General features: G+C 38.6%; 5 protein-coding genes across 7 annotated transcripts; 2 read left to right on the top strand and 3 right to left on the bottom strand.

The window, feature by feature from the left end:
- Positions 1 to 23: 23 nt before the first annotated feature.
- On the bottom strand, positions 24 to 3,169 carry LOC108109569 (cell adhesion molecule-related/down-regulated by oncogenes). Its single transcript, XM_017218145.2, has 5 exons — positions 2,838 to 3,169; positions 1,584 to 1,732; positions 1,106 to 1,221; positions 833 to 1,046; positions 24 to 774 (listed from the first exon to the last, which is right to left on the bottom strand). The coding sequence occupies exons 2-5, from the start codon at positions 1,693 to 1,695 to the stop codon at positions 161 to 163; spliced, it is 1,056 nt and encodes a 351-aa protein (XP_017073634.1). The 5' UTR covers positions 1,696 to 1,732; positions 2,838 to 3,169; the 3' UTR covers positions 24 to 160.
- Positions 3,170 to 4,489: 1,320 nt separating this feature from the next.
- Positions 4,490 to 5,577, top strand: LOC108109439. The gene is made up of 4 exons (XM_017217940.2): positions 4,490 to 4,783; positions 4,832 to 4,965; positions 5,031 to 5,153; positions 5,217 to 5,577. Exons 1-4 carry the CDS (start codon positions 4,613 to 4,615, stop codon positions 5,422 to 5,424), a joined length of 636 nt encoding a protein of 211 aa, XP_017073429.2. The 5' UTR covers positions 4,490 to 4,612; the 3' UTR covers positions 5,425 to 5,577.
- Positions 5,578 to 5,607: 30 nt separating this feature from the next.
- On the bottom strand, positions 5,608 to 6,521 carry LOC108109568 (protein chibby homolog 1). 2 transcript variants are annotated; one of them, XM_017218144.2, is made up of 3 exons: positions 6,189 to 6,520; positions 5,712 to 6,053; positions 5,608 to 5,657 (listed from the first exon to the last, which is right to left on the bottom strand). In XM_017218144.2, exons 1-2 carry the CDS (start codon positions 6,249 to 6,251, stop codon positions 5,718 to 5,720), a joined length of 399 nt encoding a protein of 132 aa, XP_017073633.1. In that variant the 5' UTR covers positions 6,252 to 6,520; the 3' UTR covers positions 5,608 to 5,657; positions 5,712 to 5,717. The 2 variants fall into 2 exon arrangements, with proteins under 2 accessions (XP_017073633.1, XP_041675107.1); XM_041819173.1 differs by having other exon boundaries at positions 5,617 to 6,053; positions 6,189 to 6,521.
- A 28-nt stretch (positions 6,522 to 6,549) lies between these two features.
- Positions 6,550 to 8,427, top strand: LOC108109566 (trichohyalin). 2 transcript variants are annotated; one of them, XM_017218142.2, is made up of 5 exons: positions 6,550 to 6,653; positions 6,709 to 7,078; positions 7,264 to 7,761; positions 7,819 to 8,018; positions 8,133 to 8,427. In XM_017218142.2, the coding sequence occupies exons 1-5, from the start codon at positions 6,619 to 6,621 to the stop codon at positions 8,335 to 8,337; spliced, it is 1,308 nt and encodes a 435-aa protein (XP_017073631.2). In that variant the 5' UTR covers positions 6,550 to 6,618; the 3' UTR covers positions 8,338 to 8,427. The 2 variants fall into 2 exon arrangements, with proteins under 2 accessions (XP_017073631.2, XP_017073629.2); XM_017218140.2 differs by having other exon boundaries at positions 6,636 to 7,078.
- Positions 8,311 to 9,421, bottom strand: LOC108109567 (vacuolar-sorting protein SNF8). The gene is made up of 3 exons (XM_017218143.2): positions 8,844 to 9,421; positions 8,631 to 8,777; positions 8,311 to 8,575 (listed from the first exon to the last, which is right to left on the bottom strand). Exons 1-3 carry the CDS (start codon positions 9,311 to 9,313, stop codon positions 8,428 to 8,430), a joined length of 765 nt encoding a protein of 254 aa, XP_017073632.2. The 5' UTR covers positions 9,314 to 9,421; the 3' UTR covers positions 8,311 to 8,427.
- Positions 9,422 to 16,260: the final 6,839 nt, after the last annotated feature.

The following is a 16,260-nucleotide window of genomic DNA, read 5'->3' as shown; positions in this document are numbered from 1 at the left end:
TTGAATGAAGTTATCACCTAAGATTACTTGTTAAATTTGTATTTTATATTTTTAAACTTAAGTACATATAACTTTCTTAGCTTAGACTTAGACTTAGACAGTCTTTATTCACAATCTTAATAAGCGTATTGCGGCTTTAACTTAGTTGGCAATCAGTGGGTTAATTTCCTCCAAGGACACACCTTTCCGTGTCCAGATCTTCCTCCGATTCCACGGAGCAGCGTTTGTACAAAATGTAACTAAGCCATACGGTTAGTGGCAGCAATGCCAATCCCAGTGGCATAAGGAAGAGCAGCAGGAACTCCCGGGGATTGCTAGTTGGAATTCCTTCATCTCCACTATCGTAATCAGACCAGTACTCTTTCTCCTGATCATCCTCAACGGGTAGAACTTCTAGGAATGCCTCTCTGATCTTATGACCCCGATAACTAATGGCCACGCAGGCATAATGACCAGCATCTCTCAATCTCACTCCATCCAGTATCAACTTGCTGAGATATATCTGTGGTGTCATCAGTTTTTCTGGATCTGTGGCAAGTAGTTCATATGTCCGACCATTATATCGGACAATATGTGTGCTGAAATTGGAGGCACTGGATGTTGAAGAGGATTCTCCAGCTGCCTGAGTTCCCACATAGGTGTGCCGTCGAAACCACTTGATTGTGGGATACTCCTCGCTGTGAACGCGGCACTGAAACACCACCCGACTGCCCACCAACGTTGTCTTGTTGTTGGGATAGGAGTCTACAAACTCGGGTGCAGCTAAGGAGGTATCTATGAGATTAAAGTTGAATTAGTTAAAGAAGTCAGAGATTTTGGTTGCATTACTAACTCTTAACATCTAGCTGATAGGTACGAACTAGCTGAACATCTACTGATTGAGCCTTGTCCCAAATATGAGGATTGATGGTGCATTTGTAAAGTCCCGAATATCGTTCCGTAACATTCCGGAGCCATAACTCCGGACGACACAAACTCGGCTCGCAAGGCAACGCCGTCCACTCATCCACAGACTCCAGCTGATGGCAATTGTTTTCATTGCATTGCTATAAAAACATTCCTTATTAAAAATCTATATATGTTGATTATGAAAACTAATAAATACCTTGAAATACCAATGTATCTTAATGTCATCCAACATACTTTCGTCTACGAGACCTTTGAGATTGCACTGCAGCTTGACATCAAAGCCGGCTCTCTGCTGAATTAGCTCTGTGTTCTCTGCGAGAGAAAAAGAAATATAAAACAAAAAAATTCCAAACCATTCAATCAAGGCAATTGTTTACTTTTTTTGCTGTATCTATGATAGCCAAATTGACAGTATCTTATCAAGTGCTGTGCGCTACTCGAAATTGCGATTAACCTTCCGAACATTTTGACGAACAACAGCGGAAACGTGGAGTTACAAAAAAGAGCTTTTTATTTGAATTTCAGATATAATATAAAACATTTTGGAAAATCTTTCTGAAATCTAAAACTTTGTTTCTTCTTTCTTAGTCTCAAGACAAGACAAACAACTAAAACATATAATTCTTCCAACTGCATATGATGATTAAGTACCCCAAAACCCCACCTTAACTCACCTGTATAGTCTACGAAAAACGAGCTGGATTGCTTGAAGCCGCAGAAACAAATGAGAATTAATAGCCAGATGTGGCCCAACCGCAAATCACAAATCATCGGATCCATTTCCATTTAGCATATCCGCGACATTGTCTTCCACTTGTTATCGCTGAAAGGAACCCGTCGAACACACTTTGATTAGTTACTTTTTTCGGGGCACACAATGGTTTGGTATTTATTTTTATTATTTGAATTCCCGCTGGCCATTCGTTTATTTCCACAAATGATCGATTTTCATTTAATTTCTTAACAAACAGTACGAGGCTCTCAAAAGTTTTGTATTTATTTATTTATTTATTTATTTGGTCTACGCGGTTGCATTTCCAGTGGCTGCTCTACCACATTTTTCACACATTTTATTGTGCGCTGTCGGCCGATGAGTGTAAAAATTCACTTTTGTTTATTTACTTGGCCATTTGAAGCGAACGGGTGCTCTACATTGGGCTCACACAAAAATACACACTCAAACACACACTTTGGAGGCACAAATCCTTGGTAGTCTCATATATAGTATATACTCGTATATAAATTATCAGAAATTTCGCTTCTCATTTATTAATAAATAAATAGTGAGTGCCATTTATGCAACAATAAATCATTGCCGCGGCGATAATGCTCGTTTATCAATTGATTGGCGGGCTACCAAAGAACTTTCGGGGGCACTCGATAGATTGAGAAGCGCGTAGAAGGGCGCTAACTGTCCGTAATTAACAGTTAATGTTCCAGTTTGGAAGTAAATTATGTCAAGAGAGAGAGAGAAGCTATTTATGATCTTCTTTAGGGATATTAAATATCAAGAATACATCTTGATTGGAAGTAATATAACAAGAACTGCCTTGTAGCCTTTGTCATTTGGCCACTTAAATATTCTGTATGCATTCTAATAAAATAAATACATAAGTGGAATGTCAGGAACAAATCATTTCTCGATCACTCTGTCCCGATCACAAAAATAAAAACCAAAAACACACGAAACTCATAAAACACTTTTGATGGGAGGGACGTTTGTTTATGCCTCTTCCAAGCTGTGGAGATCTCTGGCCATTGTGATGGAGATTTATCTGTGTTGCCCCACTTGATTGGCATCGACTCAATTGATTTATACGATATCATTTATTAGGTGAAAAGTTGATTGTTTAATAGACAATTTGTTTACCGACTTCGGACCGAGGGAACTACAATCAAAATAGTAGCAAACACAAATTCACACTCACTTTGGCTAAGAACGGATGGACAACTGACACGATGGCTTCATAATCGCCTGCCTGGCTTTTGCTGATATGGCGTATATATATCTCTTTTTTTTATACTTTTTTTTAGTTAGAACTTTGAGTTTGCTTCTCCAATTACTTTAAATGCCACACAGAGTTTGCAAATTTCGCAAAATATTAGCTTTTCTCCCGTCTAGAGATCCAATTGCTTTCGTTCTCCGCACGGCAATTGGCTGGTGGAGGTCCGTAAATATTGTAGAAACATCGATCTATGGCAATCGGTTTCTTCCGTACGCGTTCCGTTCGCGGGGCTGGCTATCAACAAACTACTGTAATACACGATTCGAACAAGTGTTACCCCTCGGAGGCGACGGCAGCGGCCATCGTGGCCAGTGCACTGGAAGAAAAGTAGATACAATTTTTAGAAAGAAAAATGGCAAAAGTAAAGTTTTCCAAATATGTTTACGAATTTTAATCCATATATATATATATATCCATATAATATTAGTTTTTATTATATATTTCTTCTGAACCCAAACTTACCCGCAATTTCTGTGAGTGTCCTATTGCCATAGGTGCTGGCATTGCTGGGAACAACGAAATAAATGTGTTTTATAAGCAGTTTTGCTTATCGCATATCAATATCGGTGCGTAAATATACAGTAGTCGATGGAGTGGACCGATATGGGGCCTAGCCAGACACCTATGTACATATATCCAGTGAAGGCACCCGCGCTACTGCCACTCTCCCCGTCCCCCGTAAATGGAGATTAGACTGCTAAGCTTTATCGGGGGCGATCCGAAAAATTTGTCTAACTCCAGGGAACTCGGGTTGATAGGATTGAAGTACTGAATGAGGAATGAGTATGATGATGAGGAGGAGCAGAAGCAGGAGCAGGAGGAGGTCATGTAAATTCATGGCACTATATTTATATAGCTCTCAGCGGTGGCTCATCGGTGGGTTGGTTTTATCACGGCAGTCGGACCGCCGTTCGATCGGGTTTATCGGTTCTGTTAATGGTGGCTTATCAAGCGGCCTATAAACGAAGCGGGAGCCACCGGCAGCTCGACGGCGGAACTCGGCGCGATACCATTTGATGGCGTCTATAGATTGCTGCCAATGGCGACAACAATGCCACCAATTTGACCAGCTTGGTCGGGCCAAGCAAATCCATATTAATGCCCAATGGGCTGGTCAACAAAAGCCCCCACACACACACACACACACCTCTTGATAACTCCCAACACACCAACACCCCCTGCCGATGGGCATGTGAAACTGATTAATGTGGCATTATAAATAGATCTCAAGTATGTGGTTGGGACTTAATCGAAATTGGGTAACTTTGGGTCAAACTATATTTATGGTATTTACGATAAATAAACAAATGCAATAGCTATTCGATTTGATTTCGATTTTGATGGGAAAGTTAGAAGCTTTAAGGCTTAACTGTCTCTTTTTGAAGAGGTATTTTTAATGAGGAGAATTAGCTTCCTATCATAAGAATAGAATGAGTAGTATCAAGTTCACTTTGCCTTTCGATTGTATTTATCTTTAGATGGGAAAGTTAGAAGGCTAAAGGAGAGGTACTTTTAATATGGAGAATGAACTCCCATCATAAGAATAGAATGAATAGCATCAAGTTCACTTTGCTTCTCCAGTTGTTACTTTCATTTAATAAGCTTATAAAATTCATTGCTATTTTGGGTTTATTTTCAAGTTGATCTAGGCATTTTCCAAAGTTTGATTTGGTTTAGAGTTCTGATTAGAAGTATCAATGGGTCCCAATCAGGAGGATACGATTGATTTGCATTTGATGGAGGATCAGTGCTTTGATGCAAAGAACAAAGTTATTGAGAAGGCCGTCAAATCTGTAACTTTAAAAGGGAATCAATTTAAAAGTCAAATGGAATATAGTGAGAATAGAATTCTAGCCATGAATGATCCGGTAAGGTCTAACTTAATATTGGTATATTAACTAAATAATCCCCGTTAGTCTAATTACGAAGTATTGAAATCCCTGTCAGAGGAAGATCAATACTTGGAAGATCAATACTCTGAAGATCCTAAAGTTGATGAGAAATTTGAGGTTGAATTGGAAGTCTCTGATAAATATTCAAATCCCGAGTTGTGAGATTTAAATTTGATTTTTTGTAATAATATTTACTTATCATTATTGTTCATTACCTACACAGAAAGAAAATTCGCTTGAAACAAAAGTACGAGAAGGCTTTAAAACGGGATGAGAAACTAGAAGCTGAGGCGGAACGTTCTGTGAATGAACTCGATCCCGATATAGAGAACCTTCAAGCTGAACTGTGAGTTGCCTATATATCTAAAATATTTATTTTATTATTACCTCTTAACTCTAACCTACACAGAAAGAAACGCCACCAGGCTGAAGTAAAATCTTATCAAGTTGTGCAAAAAACATTGATGGCCAGCTTTAGAAAGGACATTAACCAGCTAGTGCGAAAGTTTGATGCCGAGTATTCGATTCTGCAAAAGATACATTCCGAGCTTATGAGTGATGCTCAGTCCAAACAGGAGAATAAGTCCACTGATACCTCGGGAACTCATCAGCCTTAGGAAACTTTACAGAGTTTTTAGAGATTTTTTAAGCTAATGACTGATAACCATAACAAGTCTAGGAAAGGGGGGTTTATTTTATCTTAAATTTTAATGTTTTAAATTTAAATTTTACAAAGTTGAAAACAATTCAATAAAAATTAAGAAAACTAAGCTGAAAAATATTATTTTAATACCCAGCGTATATATTTTTACAGACTTTCTTTGACAATGTTTTTTCTTCTGCTTTTATCCTTAAAAAAAGTGTTAAATAAATATTTTAGTCTGCAGTTTCTCCATTTTATTACCCCTCTTTACTTCTCCTTTGGCTTAAGTTCACTTAGCTCAGTGGCATGCTCCGCCAAGAGATCCAGCATCACCTCGATCTTCAGGTTACACATATTATTCTCCTCCTCGAGAGCTCGAAACTTCTTGTTCAACCTAAGCATGTCATCGACGTCACCCTTACGGGAGGAGTGCATCCAAATACCATCCGCAAAACGCAGCTCCTTGTTGCCCAGAGTCAGTGATATTTGCCGGAAATCCTCCAGATCTTCGGTGGCCAGCGGATGTCCAATATTGCAACGACCCTGACGCACGGGAATGGGCTTCGATTCGAACTTCTTGTTGAACAGCGGCATGGCGAACGACTGAAATGGAAAATTGACCATATTCAGATACTATTATTTAGCTATTTGTTTTGACTGGCAACGTTGCCCAGGACAACCACCACTTGTCCGGGGGTCAGCGGACTTCAAAGGACTCGTGCCTGTTTTTTTTAGTACCTGCTGGAAGGGTGGCAGGCTGTCACAGATTGACAAAGGACAGCAAAAGTCTGCCAGTGGCATAGAACCTGTGAAAGAAAAGTATTTTCTAATCAAAAACTATAAAGATATTTGAAATGTTTAAAAAATCTGCTAATAATTAATTACAAGTTGCGGCAAAGCTTGCTAGATTGTAAAAAAAAGGTTGTGAAAGGTCGAACCGAAATTGATTTCAAAGAAAATGTTACTTTTTCTTGAGTTTAATGTCCTTTATGGGATAAAAATATGTAAAAAATTTAAAAATAATGATTGCGAAGAAAGGCTATAATGTTCTCCCAAGTCTACAATTTCAAAACAAGTTTGGAAAATGAAAATTTGTATCAGAGCTAACCTAACACTCGAAAGAAAGTCTAGTAAAATGTGATTTGCCAGTCGAAAAACCACAACAACTATGACACAACAGGAAAACAAGCAAGCCTTTCCCAGGTAAGAAAATGAATAATATTTTCCCAAAGGAGACCAACAGCTTAATCTTCCCTAGCACTGTTCGGGATGTGGCTGAAGATGTGGAGCGCCTGGTGCGGGACACCAATGAGGATCTGCGAAACTTCCGACAGGATCAAGACCATCTGCGAGTCCATGTCAAAAAAGTTCTACATGATAACCATCGGCTAAGTAGCGAGTTGACCAAGTGCAGGAATACCCTGGCCAGTGGGGATTTCCAGGATCTAAAGCAGCGCCTAAAACTGACCAACAATGCCTTGGACGCAGCCAGAAAGCAGGTGCAGGGACTTCTCAAGGAGAGGAAGAGCCTGCAGGCCATGCAGGACTTCTCCAAAAGGACCATCGAGAACATGGAGCTGGAGCTGAGAAACTATCGCGTCCAAATGCAAGAGTCGGGTGATAATCAGGTATTTATTTTCTTCTTAAGATCCAAAATATAAGGAAAAACTTTATAAAACATCAAACTTAAAATATTCAATTTTTAAATATTTTTTTAATAGTCAGCATTGACTTTATTGTTACTCCGAGAACCGGGCACCAACATAATAAAATCCAAAAATAATTTTAACCCCATTTCGAAAACCACTTTTAGATCATCCAGAGGTACTCGAAGGTCGTGAAAATGTTGGAGGCCAAGATGAGTGCCCAGCAAGAGGAGCTGCGCACGCAGGCGGAGACCATAAAGGCGCTTCACGAGCACAAGCAGAGCAGCGGCGAGCAACTGCAGCAGTTGCACAGCCAGTTGAAGGATCTAGAACAAGATCAGGTCAAGGTCTCTACCCTCCAGAAGCAATTGAAGGAGTGTGAGGTGTCCCTAAGTCATACCCACAAAATGCTAATCGAGAGCACAAGGCGAGAATCGGCAGCCATGCGAAAGGTCGAGGAGGCCATCACGCTAAGCGAAGAGGCCACCAAGGAGAAAATGGAGGCCAAAAAGCTGGCCGAGGCATACAAGGAGGAGGTCAATCAGCTGGCCACCGATATAAGCAGCGTCATGGAGGACGCATCCATTCGTGTGGACAACGAAGTGGCCAAGTTGAAGAGCATGCTCAAGCAGAAGGACACTTTGATTACCAACATCAAGGAGAGGGTAAGATTTATAATGATTTTTAATAACTCTTACTTATATATTTTGTATAATTTAAAGCTAAAGAAGGAGTCGGCCGAGCACAAGTCGGTGGTTCACCAGCTGGAGGTGCAAAACAATCGCTTGGAGCAGAAGTACAAGGAGGTACTGAAGCAAAACGATAAGCTGGAGGCCGAAGTGGAGGTCACCGGTAGGCGACTCAACGACTTAGAGAGATCCCTCAACGAAGAGAACTGCGAAGATTTTCAAGAGGCCAAAATGTGAGTTTACAAAATATATTACAAATTGTTTATAAAATGTAAAAAGCTGTAGTATAGAATATTATTTATTAAATTAATAAACTAATCGTAATATCAACACGGCTCTACTTATAGTAAAGAACACTACGAGTCCGAGATGGAGCGCTATCTTCTGGCCCAAAAGCAGATGAAGTCCAGATACCGAGCGGCCATGGACGACATCACACAAGACTTCGAGAAGGTTATTTACAGGCTGACGAAGGAGAACGACGAGCTGCGGGCCGACAATGAACTGCTGAAGAACGGTGCCGCCGGTGATAGCTTCCGGCAGACTCTCTAGACCTAACCGTTCATTTTACAGTTGTACAAAGATATATTTTATGATTGCGATAATTGTACAGATTAAATTATTTTTATCGGAGCAAGGAAACTACGAGGCGGCTGTTGCCTGTGCATTGCGACCGGGAAACAAACTGGGAAACCAATAGGTGGGCTCATCCTCCGACTGCTTGTCAATCCAACAGAGACCCTCGCCGAGTACCTTGTCCAGTGACTGCTGGGCGCGATAGTCCGTCCATCTAAGCAATACAATTTAGTATCGTTTTCAACTCTATAAGTTAGCCAAATAGTTACCCTAAGTCATTTATGAGCTGACTTTGCGTAACAAATCCTTGTTCGGTATTGGAGGCGGCATTTAGTATGTTGGTCTCCTCCATGCTCAGCTCTCCAGGAATGGACTGGACTATGTACTTCCCCTTGCCCAGTTTATGCACCACAAAGCTGAAAGTTTAGTTTGATAGTTAAAATACAGTATACTCAAAAGAAAACTCCATCTTAAACCCTCACCCATTGCCAAAAATACTGAGTTTCTTGGCGGCCATGAGGATGTCCTCTTTGGTGATCTCCTGGTGCACAGAACTCTGACCCCTGGCGGCAATCAGTCGTCGTCGCAGTTCATCTAGTTCCATAAGGCCACCAGTTTTATGATTCGCAGCCAGGCAAACTTCCACCACCTGGACACCAAGTTCATAGTAGAAGTCACCCATGCCCAGTACGCTCCAGAATCCTTTCCCCGTGGCCAAAGGATCAACTCCGATGGCGGCACACATTTCCTGAAACTGTTTACGAAACTGGGAGTTCTTGCGTATGTCCTCCTTGTGTTTCATTGCAAATTCCTCCAGTTTCACCCGGAAAACTTCCATTTGTTTGGTCATTTGTTCGAGTTGATTTTCCTGCAGATCTGTGCCCTTGTCCTTATACTTCTCTGCGGCTAGTTTTTGTTGCTGAATGGCTCCCAGGCCAACGCGACGGCGCATGTTGTATGGACTTTATTAGTTTGTACTAATATTAATAAACAAAATTTAATTTTTTGTAAAGAAAATTAATCACAACATTCGCAATCAGCTGTTTACTCACGTTACCTTTACGTTGGTATTAGGCTGCTTTACGTTATGTTACGTTAAAGTGATGTAATTGGGGTGCTGTTATGTTAGTTGAGAGCTGTTATGCGCAATGTTAAGTTTTTGAATTTTATGGCGGGAAGAAATTTTATAAAAATAATAGAGAATTATATTATAAAATAATTAGATTTTCAAGTATTACAGAAAAGTGTATATAATTTTTTTTAATTATTTGAAAATGAAAATTTAATTTATTTCCAAAAAGGAAAATATGTATGCATTTTAAAAGGCTTTAATTGGTTTTATTTTAGTTTTAGAATTCAATGATAGCCTTTTCTTGACTTTAAAGACTGAAATAATTTAATATTATACTGTCTTCTTGAATTTTTAAGTTATGTATGTAGGAAATTTTAAGTTAAATATTATAAAATACAAAAAATGCCTAATAGAAATTAATTACTTATAAATATTTCCCAATTTTAGGCAAACTACCATATGTTATCACACTAAAAACTAATATAAATTGCATATATCACAAATTCTGCTCAATTAATACCTAATGGACCAACCGCCCTCATAGATCAATCAACAAGCCCATCGAATTCGGGGGTTAAAAAAGAAGAAAACTCACAATATGACGAAAAACCATGACAAGGGGGTTTCATCGAGGGGCCCGCATGATGTTTCGGAAAACGTCATCGGATCAGCTGCTAATATATATCCGATAAAAGTCATTTATGTTTATAATGACAGCGGAAATCGAACCCGCTGATATAATTCGGAGACCAAAAGTGAATCATTCAAATGCAGATTCAGCGGATTTCGTAACTCAGCTGATTAATTATGCGAGAGCGCAAGACAGAAATAAAAAATAAGAAAAACAAAGATATGTCTTAAGCTCAGCTCATTAATAAGCCACCGATTTGTTTTTGGACTCCCATTTCTCGTTGTGGCAGGCACTAAGCACCACTTAACGGTAGGAGAATCGGTCGATTAGCGAGGGAACCAACTATAGGGAACCCAGATCGAAAGGCAAACCCCCAGGGGCAGGCACTCGACACCATTACGCCCAGTAGTCTGTGATATATATATTTTATTGGATGATATACCATGTTTGCCCACAGCATTTCGAGTGTTTTACAGAGAAAGAATTTATGTTTTTAAGATTTTATAATCACTTTATATTATAATAAATTTAACTTCGGATATTAGCAAATATTTAAATGACTTTAAATTATATTTTTCGAGAATTTCAATATTTTAAAAGTTTAATATTCACTTTAATTCAGGATATATACCTTTTGATTTAACAAACTTTTTAATCATTTAATTTTTTAATATATTTCATAAGTATCTATCTATCTGTCTATCTATCTATCTATCTATATATCTATCTATCTACCTATGAATCTATCTATCTATCTACCTACGAATCTATCTATCTATCTATCCATCTATCTATCTACCTACCTATATTATTATATTTTATTTTAAGTAATACTGAAAACTTCACTAATATTTCCTCTTACTTTTAAGTTATAAACAAATCTCTAATTATTATTTCCAGTGCTTTGTTTATTTCCACACACAAATTGATATTCAGAGATATTCATATGCGTGGCCATATGTGTCCAGTATTTAGGGCAAACATCGAACTCGAACGCAACTCAATGGATTGCATAATGGCTTTGTTAATTGAAAAATCTTTCCGAGTCTATTAATAATTTACCAGGCAATTTATGTGGTAAATATGTAAGTTGTTCCAATGTAACAAGATATGGGAAAATGGGTTTGGGGTATATAGTTTAGATATGTATTTAGCTTCCTGCAAGTCATTAGTTTATCATTTTTAAAAGCTTATTAATATGAATTATTATTATTATTAAATAATTTCTTTGATAAACATTTCTAAAAAGAGCTCAATAATTATAAGTTTAAAAACAGAAGTCATGTTGCAGCTAAGAAAATAAAAAATTTTAAAATAAACTGCACCCTAGAGAAGTTCGTATCCAAAATCAACTTTTCCGCAACTCGAATAAAATCTTTGTAATACCAAATTATATTTTAATTATCACCATCTAAAATTCTATAAAAAGAAATGCATTCATCTAGTCAGAACTATAACTACCTCCCTGAGTATTTTATTTATGGATTTTTATCGCCCTAAGTGCATTTCCTTTTCCATCTGTTGGCATTTGCTGGATGCGCAATTATTTGGACAGGAAGCCAGAGATGAAGTGCACGGATACGGGCTACGGTTGAGGGTACGGTTGTGGTAAATATTTATTTATGTTCCACCGTAGTCGCCGGGCCTGACTTGCAAATGCAAACTGAAAACGAAAAACCAAAAACCAAATAAAAACTGGCAGTCGCGCACAAAAATGAATGGAAATGCAAGAGGAAAAGCGAACTGAAACTGAAAATAGCACCAGATAAAAATAAACAAAATGCCACTGACAGACAAAGGGCCAAAACGACACGAGCGAACGAGGGGAGTCTAAGACTGATGGTACAAAGTATATATATATATGTATATATATTTACATGAATGTGTACTTTGAATTGCTCACAAAGGAAAATAATTGGAAATATAGTAGATTTTATTACGAGATTGGTATGGCTATAGGTCTAAATATGATCCTTTTTAACTTTAAAGAAGAAGTTTTCAGCCCAAAAGGTTGACTAAAAGAAACCTTTTTAGTATAACTTTAAAAGCTAAAACCTTTTAAAACCCAAATTTACAACCTTAAAAGCCAAATTTTAATCGAAAATATTTTTTAAATATTTTCAAAATATTTTTCTTATTTTTTACTACCTATTTACTTGTCTAAAAACACATTTTCTTTTCATTTTCTAAATAGAACACCCAAAATTTTATGACCCTGCACTAGTGGGTGATGCAATGCGGGATGTTTGACAGTCGAGGGCGAAATATTTGGGCAGCTGACAGACACACTCCACACACACCCCACCCATTTCTGCAGCAGACCAACACGCCTGTAATCAGTCGAATTAAACACGAACTGCAATATGCCAGAAATAGTTTGCAGGCCGTCATCCGTTTGACCAGATGCTGTCAGCTTAAAATTACAAAAGTATGTAAGATACATTTACAGGGGGTCTGAGCACACACGAAAGATACAAAGATACATCAACATCAGGCATTACGACAGGCGAGGCAAAACGGCTGCCTCTCTGCCACACTGACCAGGCAGCTCATTTGATTTTCCATGCGCCGCAGATCGCATTACACATTAATAGAGTCCATTCACATCGAGATGCATATGAAATGAAGCCGCAGGAGAAGGAGAACCATCAGCCACCACCACAAGGGCAACTCGGGGTCACCACTCCCTTTGCTCATAATTCATCCAAAAAACAAGGAAAACTTTGGGCTCTTTTGTTCGCCGCGGCGACTGGAAAATCATAAAAAAAAAAAAAGAAAATTCAAAACGAAATGAGAGGAAATCTTAGACAATGCACCGCCAGAGACAAGAGGGCAATAAAAACTGGATAAAACTGTTTGGAAATTAAGGAAAATCTTTGATAGCTATCGGGCTTTGGGTTTTACATAGCAGTAGATGTGAAAACCAGTTGGAAAGTTGCCCGCCGCGGCGATCAATTATTATGCTGGCGGTTCTCTATTGTTTGTGCATTTTCCAACTGAGTGCACAGGGAAAATAAAGTTTTTCGAAATCTTTATTATTATAATAAAAGGAGGGGATATTATATTTATTTTTTGTATTATAAAAAAAGAGAAGGTTTTCGTTGAGTTTTCAAACGAAAATGTAACCTAAAGATACTCAAAAAGACTTCAGATTAAAGCCACTTTAATTCTGATAATTAAAAAAGTCTCTTCAAGATGGTAAAAACAGATATTACTCTCATAGAATAGTCCAAAATATACTATAAAACTCCCCCCTTATTTTTCTCTCTGCAATCCCCCACCCCAACCCCTTTGCGGCAGCTACAATTGTCGCCTAGTTTTCGCCTTAGCAACCAGTTTGGGTGTGAAAAGTAACGGCCCGAGATGGCGGACTCACACACCCAGATACTCCGCTAGTGGGTCAACTTGAGAAACTAACAAATCGCGACTTCAACTTACAACATTCAACTCTACAAGCTGGCGTGTTGCATGCAACGCAGCAACATAAACCACCGAGGCATAGCTAAAGTGACCCACCGTTTTTGATTTATGCCCACGACCCACTTCAGTAGCAAAATTTACACATGCGATTTGTCTTAGGTTTCCCTCTGAATTATGATCTCGGTCAGAGCGAGTGGTTGAGGTGGTCGTGATGGTCAAGACATTAGCTTTCCCGTTGGCCCACTCAGCCAGTCAGTCCAGTCACACGATCGCCGACAGCTGGGCGAAAGCCAAGGGAAAACTCAAACTCTCCTCGAGAGAACCCGAGATCTGGGTGTAGCCTCTATTACGAGTCGGGGGTTATCTATTATGTCCAGCGCTTAGAACTGGACACTCTCTTGCAATTGGAGGCTCGTGAGATTTATTACGGGGCAGTCGACGACAGACTTTCAAGATACAAAAATAAAAAAGAAAAACACAAGAGAAAGAGTGGAAAATCCAGAGCCAGAACTCGAATTGCCTGCAATTAAGCGCCTCGGAGTCACGTCGAGTAATTGTACTGCATTTTGGTTTGTCGGTGGTGGAGGGGTGAGCAGGGGGTAATACTATATATATATAAAGGCAAGTTGTCCGTCCGAAACCAGGAAAGATAAATGAAGCAAATTAGCACTCGGCGACCCGGTCGAGAAAACATTATGAAGACAGGAGTGTGGGTTTAGGTCTAAAGGTGATCAATTTATAAGGGGAATGTAGAAGTTATATACTCGTTCAGAGAATCTGAATCATAAGGGTTACGTGGGGGTTATCAGAGATAGTTTATATAGTAGATACAGCTATAAAGTTACTAAGTTAAAGCAGGTATAGAACATGTGCCTTAAAAAGGTAAATCATTTTAGGTGAGGAAGAAAGATGATAAATGTTCATGATTACTTTTTATTATATTACAAAAGTAAGCCATATATCGTACAGCCAATACTTCCACAGTAGGAGTTTAAGTTATAGTTTCAAGATAAAAAGATTGCATTAAGATAAGAAAACTATGAGTAACCTTTTTCAGATCATACCTTAGGTACATAACAGGTGTGACCTGCTAAAGATTACGAATGATTTTACAAAGCACATTATAGTTTGTATTTTGACCAAAGATTAAAACATACAAAGGCATTCCAACAAAGAGTAAGTTAAAGATGTTTTTCCAATATAAACGTATATTCAAAATCGTCATATATATTCATTGATTCTTTGATAAAACCTTTAAAATCCAATAAAAATAGACATCTTTTATAGATCTTAAGTTACATAAAGAGACAAACCTTTTATCCCAAGAACTTTCTTTTCATTTTCCTTTTCAATAAAGGAAGTAAAAGAAACCAAAACCACAATCAAAGACAATGAGGACAATCAGTGCCTGACCTTAATTACAGACCTCCATAAATGGCGAGTACTGTAAAGGTGTAATTCTATCCCTCGAGAGTCCAATTGATACGCATTTATCGCCCCTCCGAAAGTTCCTGATTTGAGCTGCCAAGTTTCCAGCTGAAAACCGCATACCTCAACCCTTTTTCCCCTCTCCCTTTTTAATGTTTTCTTTTTTTTTTGGGCAAGGCCATAATAAAAGCCAAAAAAAAGGAAACCTAAAGCGGACAGCGACAATTCCTGGACTGTCTATGCTTTTTGGGGAGCAGATGTTACTTTTGGCGGCTCAAAACGAGAATTCTTTGAGCCAAGCTGCCTCCTCTCGTCACCGATTCTCGGGCTGCTGCTCAAAAAAAAAAAAGAAAACAGAAAAAAGAAAGGAAAAAGCAAAGCACTTGTTCCAGCTTGAGCAGCTCAACGAGATACGAGAACGCGTGTGAGGATGTGGAAGTGCACTGAGAGAAAAAGAGATACAGTTTAATGGGAGGTAAATAGATATAAGTTAAGTTGAGAAAGGAATTTGTATCTTATATTATGTGAAATGCAATTCAAGAATATTTCTGTTACCTTTTTGCTTTTGGCTCTGATAAGCTAATGAACTCCCAAGATAAAATCCTATATATAGTACTCAAACTTCTCTCAGTGCATTTGTGGATGTATTTCAAGTGCGGAAACGGGAAGAGAGAAAGGAAGATATCGAGATATATGGAGCGCTGGCCGGTGGCGGGGCAGAGAGAGGGCGATTGCACCGGGCTGTGTCAGATTCAGGTTTTGGTTTTTGGCGCAAAAAATGTTTGCTCAAAATTACCAGCAGCAGGTATTCGCACTGCCACTACTGGCACTCGTATTCGTATTTCGTATTCGTATCCGTGTGCCACCAATGATGAGGGCAGCCGCATCCACATTGCCACATCCATCCTATATATCCACATCCACAGAGCACCAGAAGCAGCAGCAGCAGCAGCAGCAGCCGCAGAAATTGGCGCAAAATTCACAGATGCCTCAAAAAATAATAAAAACCAAAAACAAAAAAAATGAATGCAAAATGGAAAGCAACTGCAGTGGGACAGGTTACATTTTTCATATTAACTTGTAGTCATAAGCCAAGTTTGTGGGAGATTTCAGAGATGAGAATGATTGGAAAGTCACTTTAAATCCATTTCAAATCCCTTTTAAGGTCTTTGCTATATTTTATCTTATCATATTATCATATACCCTGAAGGATAGCTATCCACTATTTATGGTATAAAATCTTACAATTTTCTGTTTTTTATTCACCCTTATAAATTTGTTTCCATTTATTAAGTCTTTATTTCTTCTCTCTTTCTATTGTAGAGTTTCCTTGTGTTTAAAAATAAAT

Source organism: Drosophila eugracilis, unplaced genomic scaffold (genome assembly GCF_018153835.1).
Source record: "Drosophila eugracilis isolate 14026-0451.02 unplaced genomic scaffold, ASM1815383v1 contig_47, whole genome shotgun sequence".
Taxonomy (NCBI): domain Eukaryota; kingdom Metazoa; phylum Arthropoda; class Insecta; order Diptera; family Drosophilidae; genus Drosophila; species Drosophila eugracilis.
The sequence above is the reverse complement of the archived record's forward strand: the minus strand, read 5'-3'. Positions and strand labels throughout refer to the sequence as shown.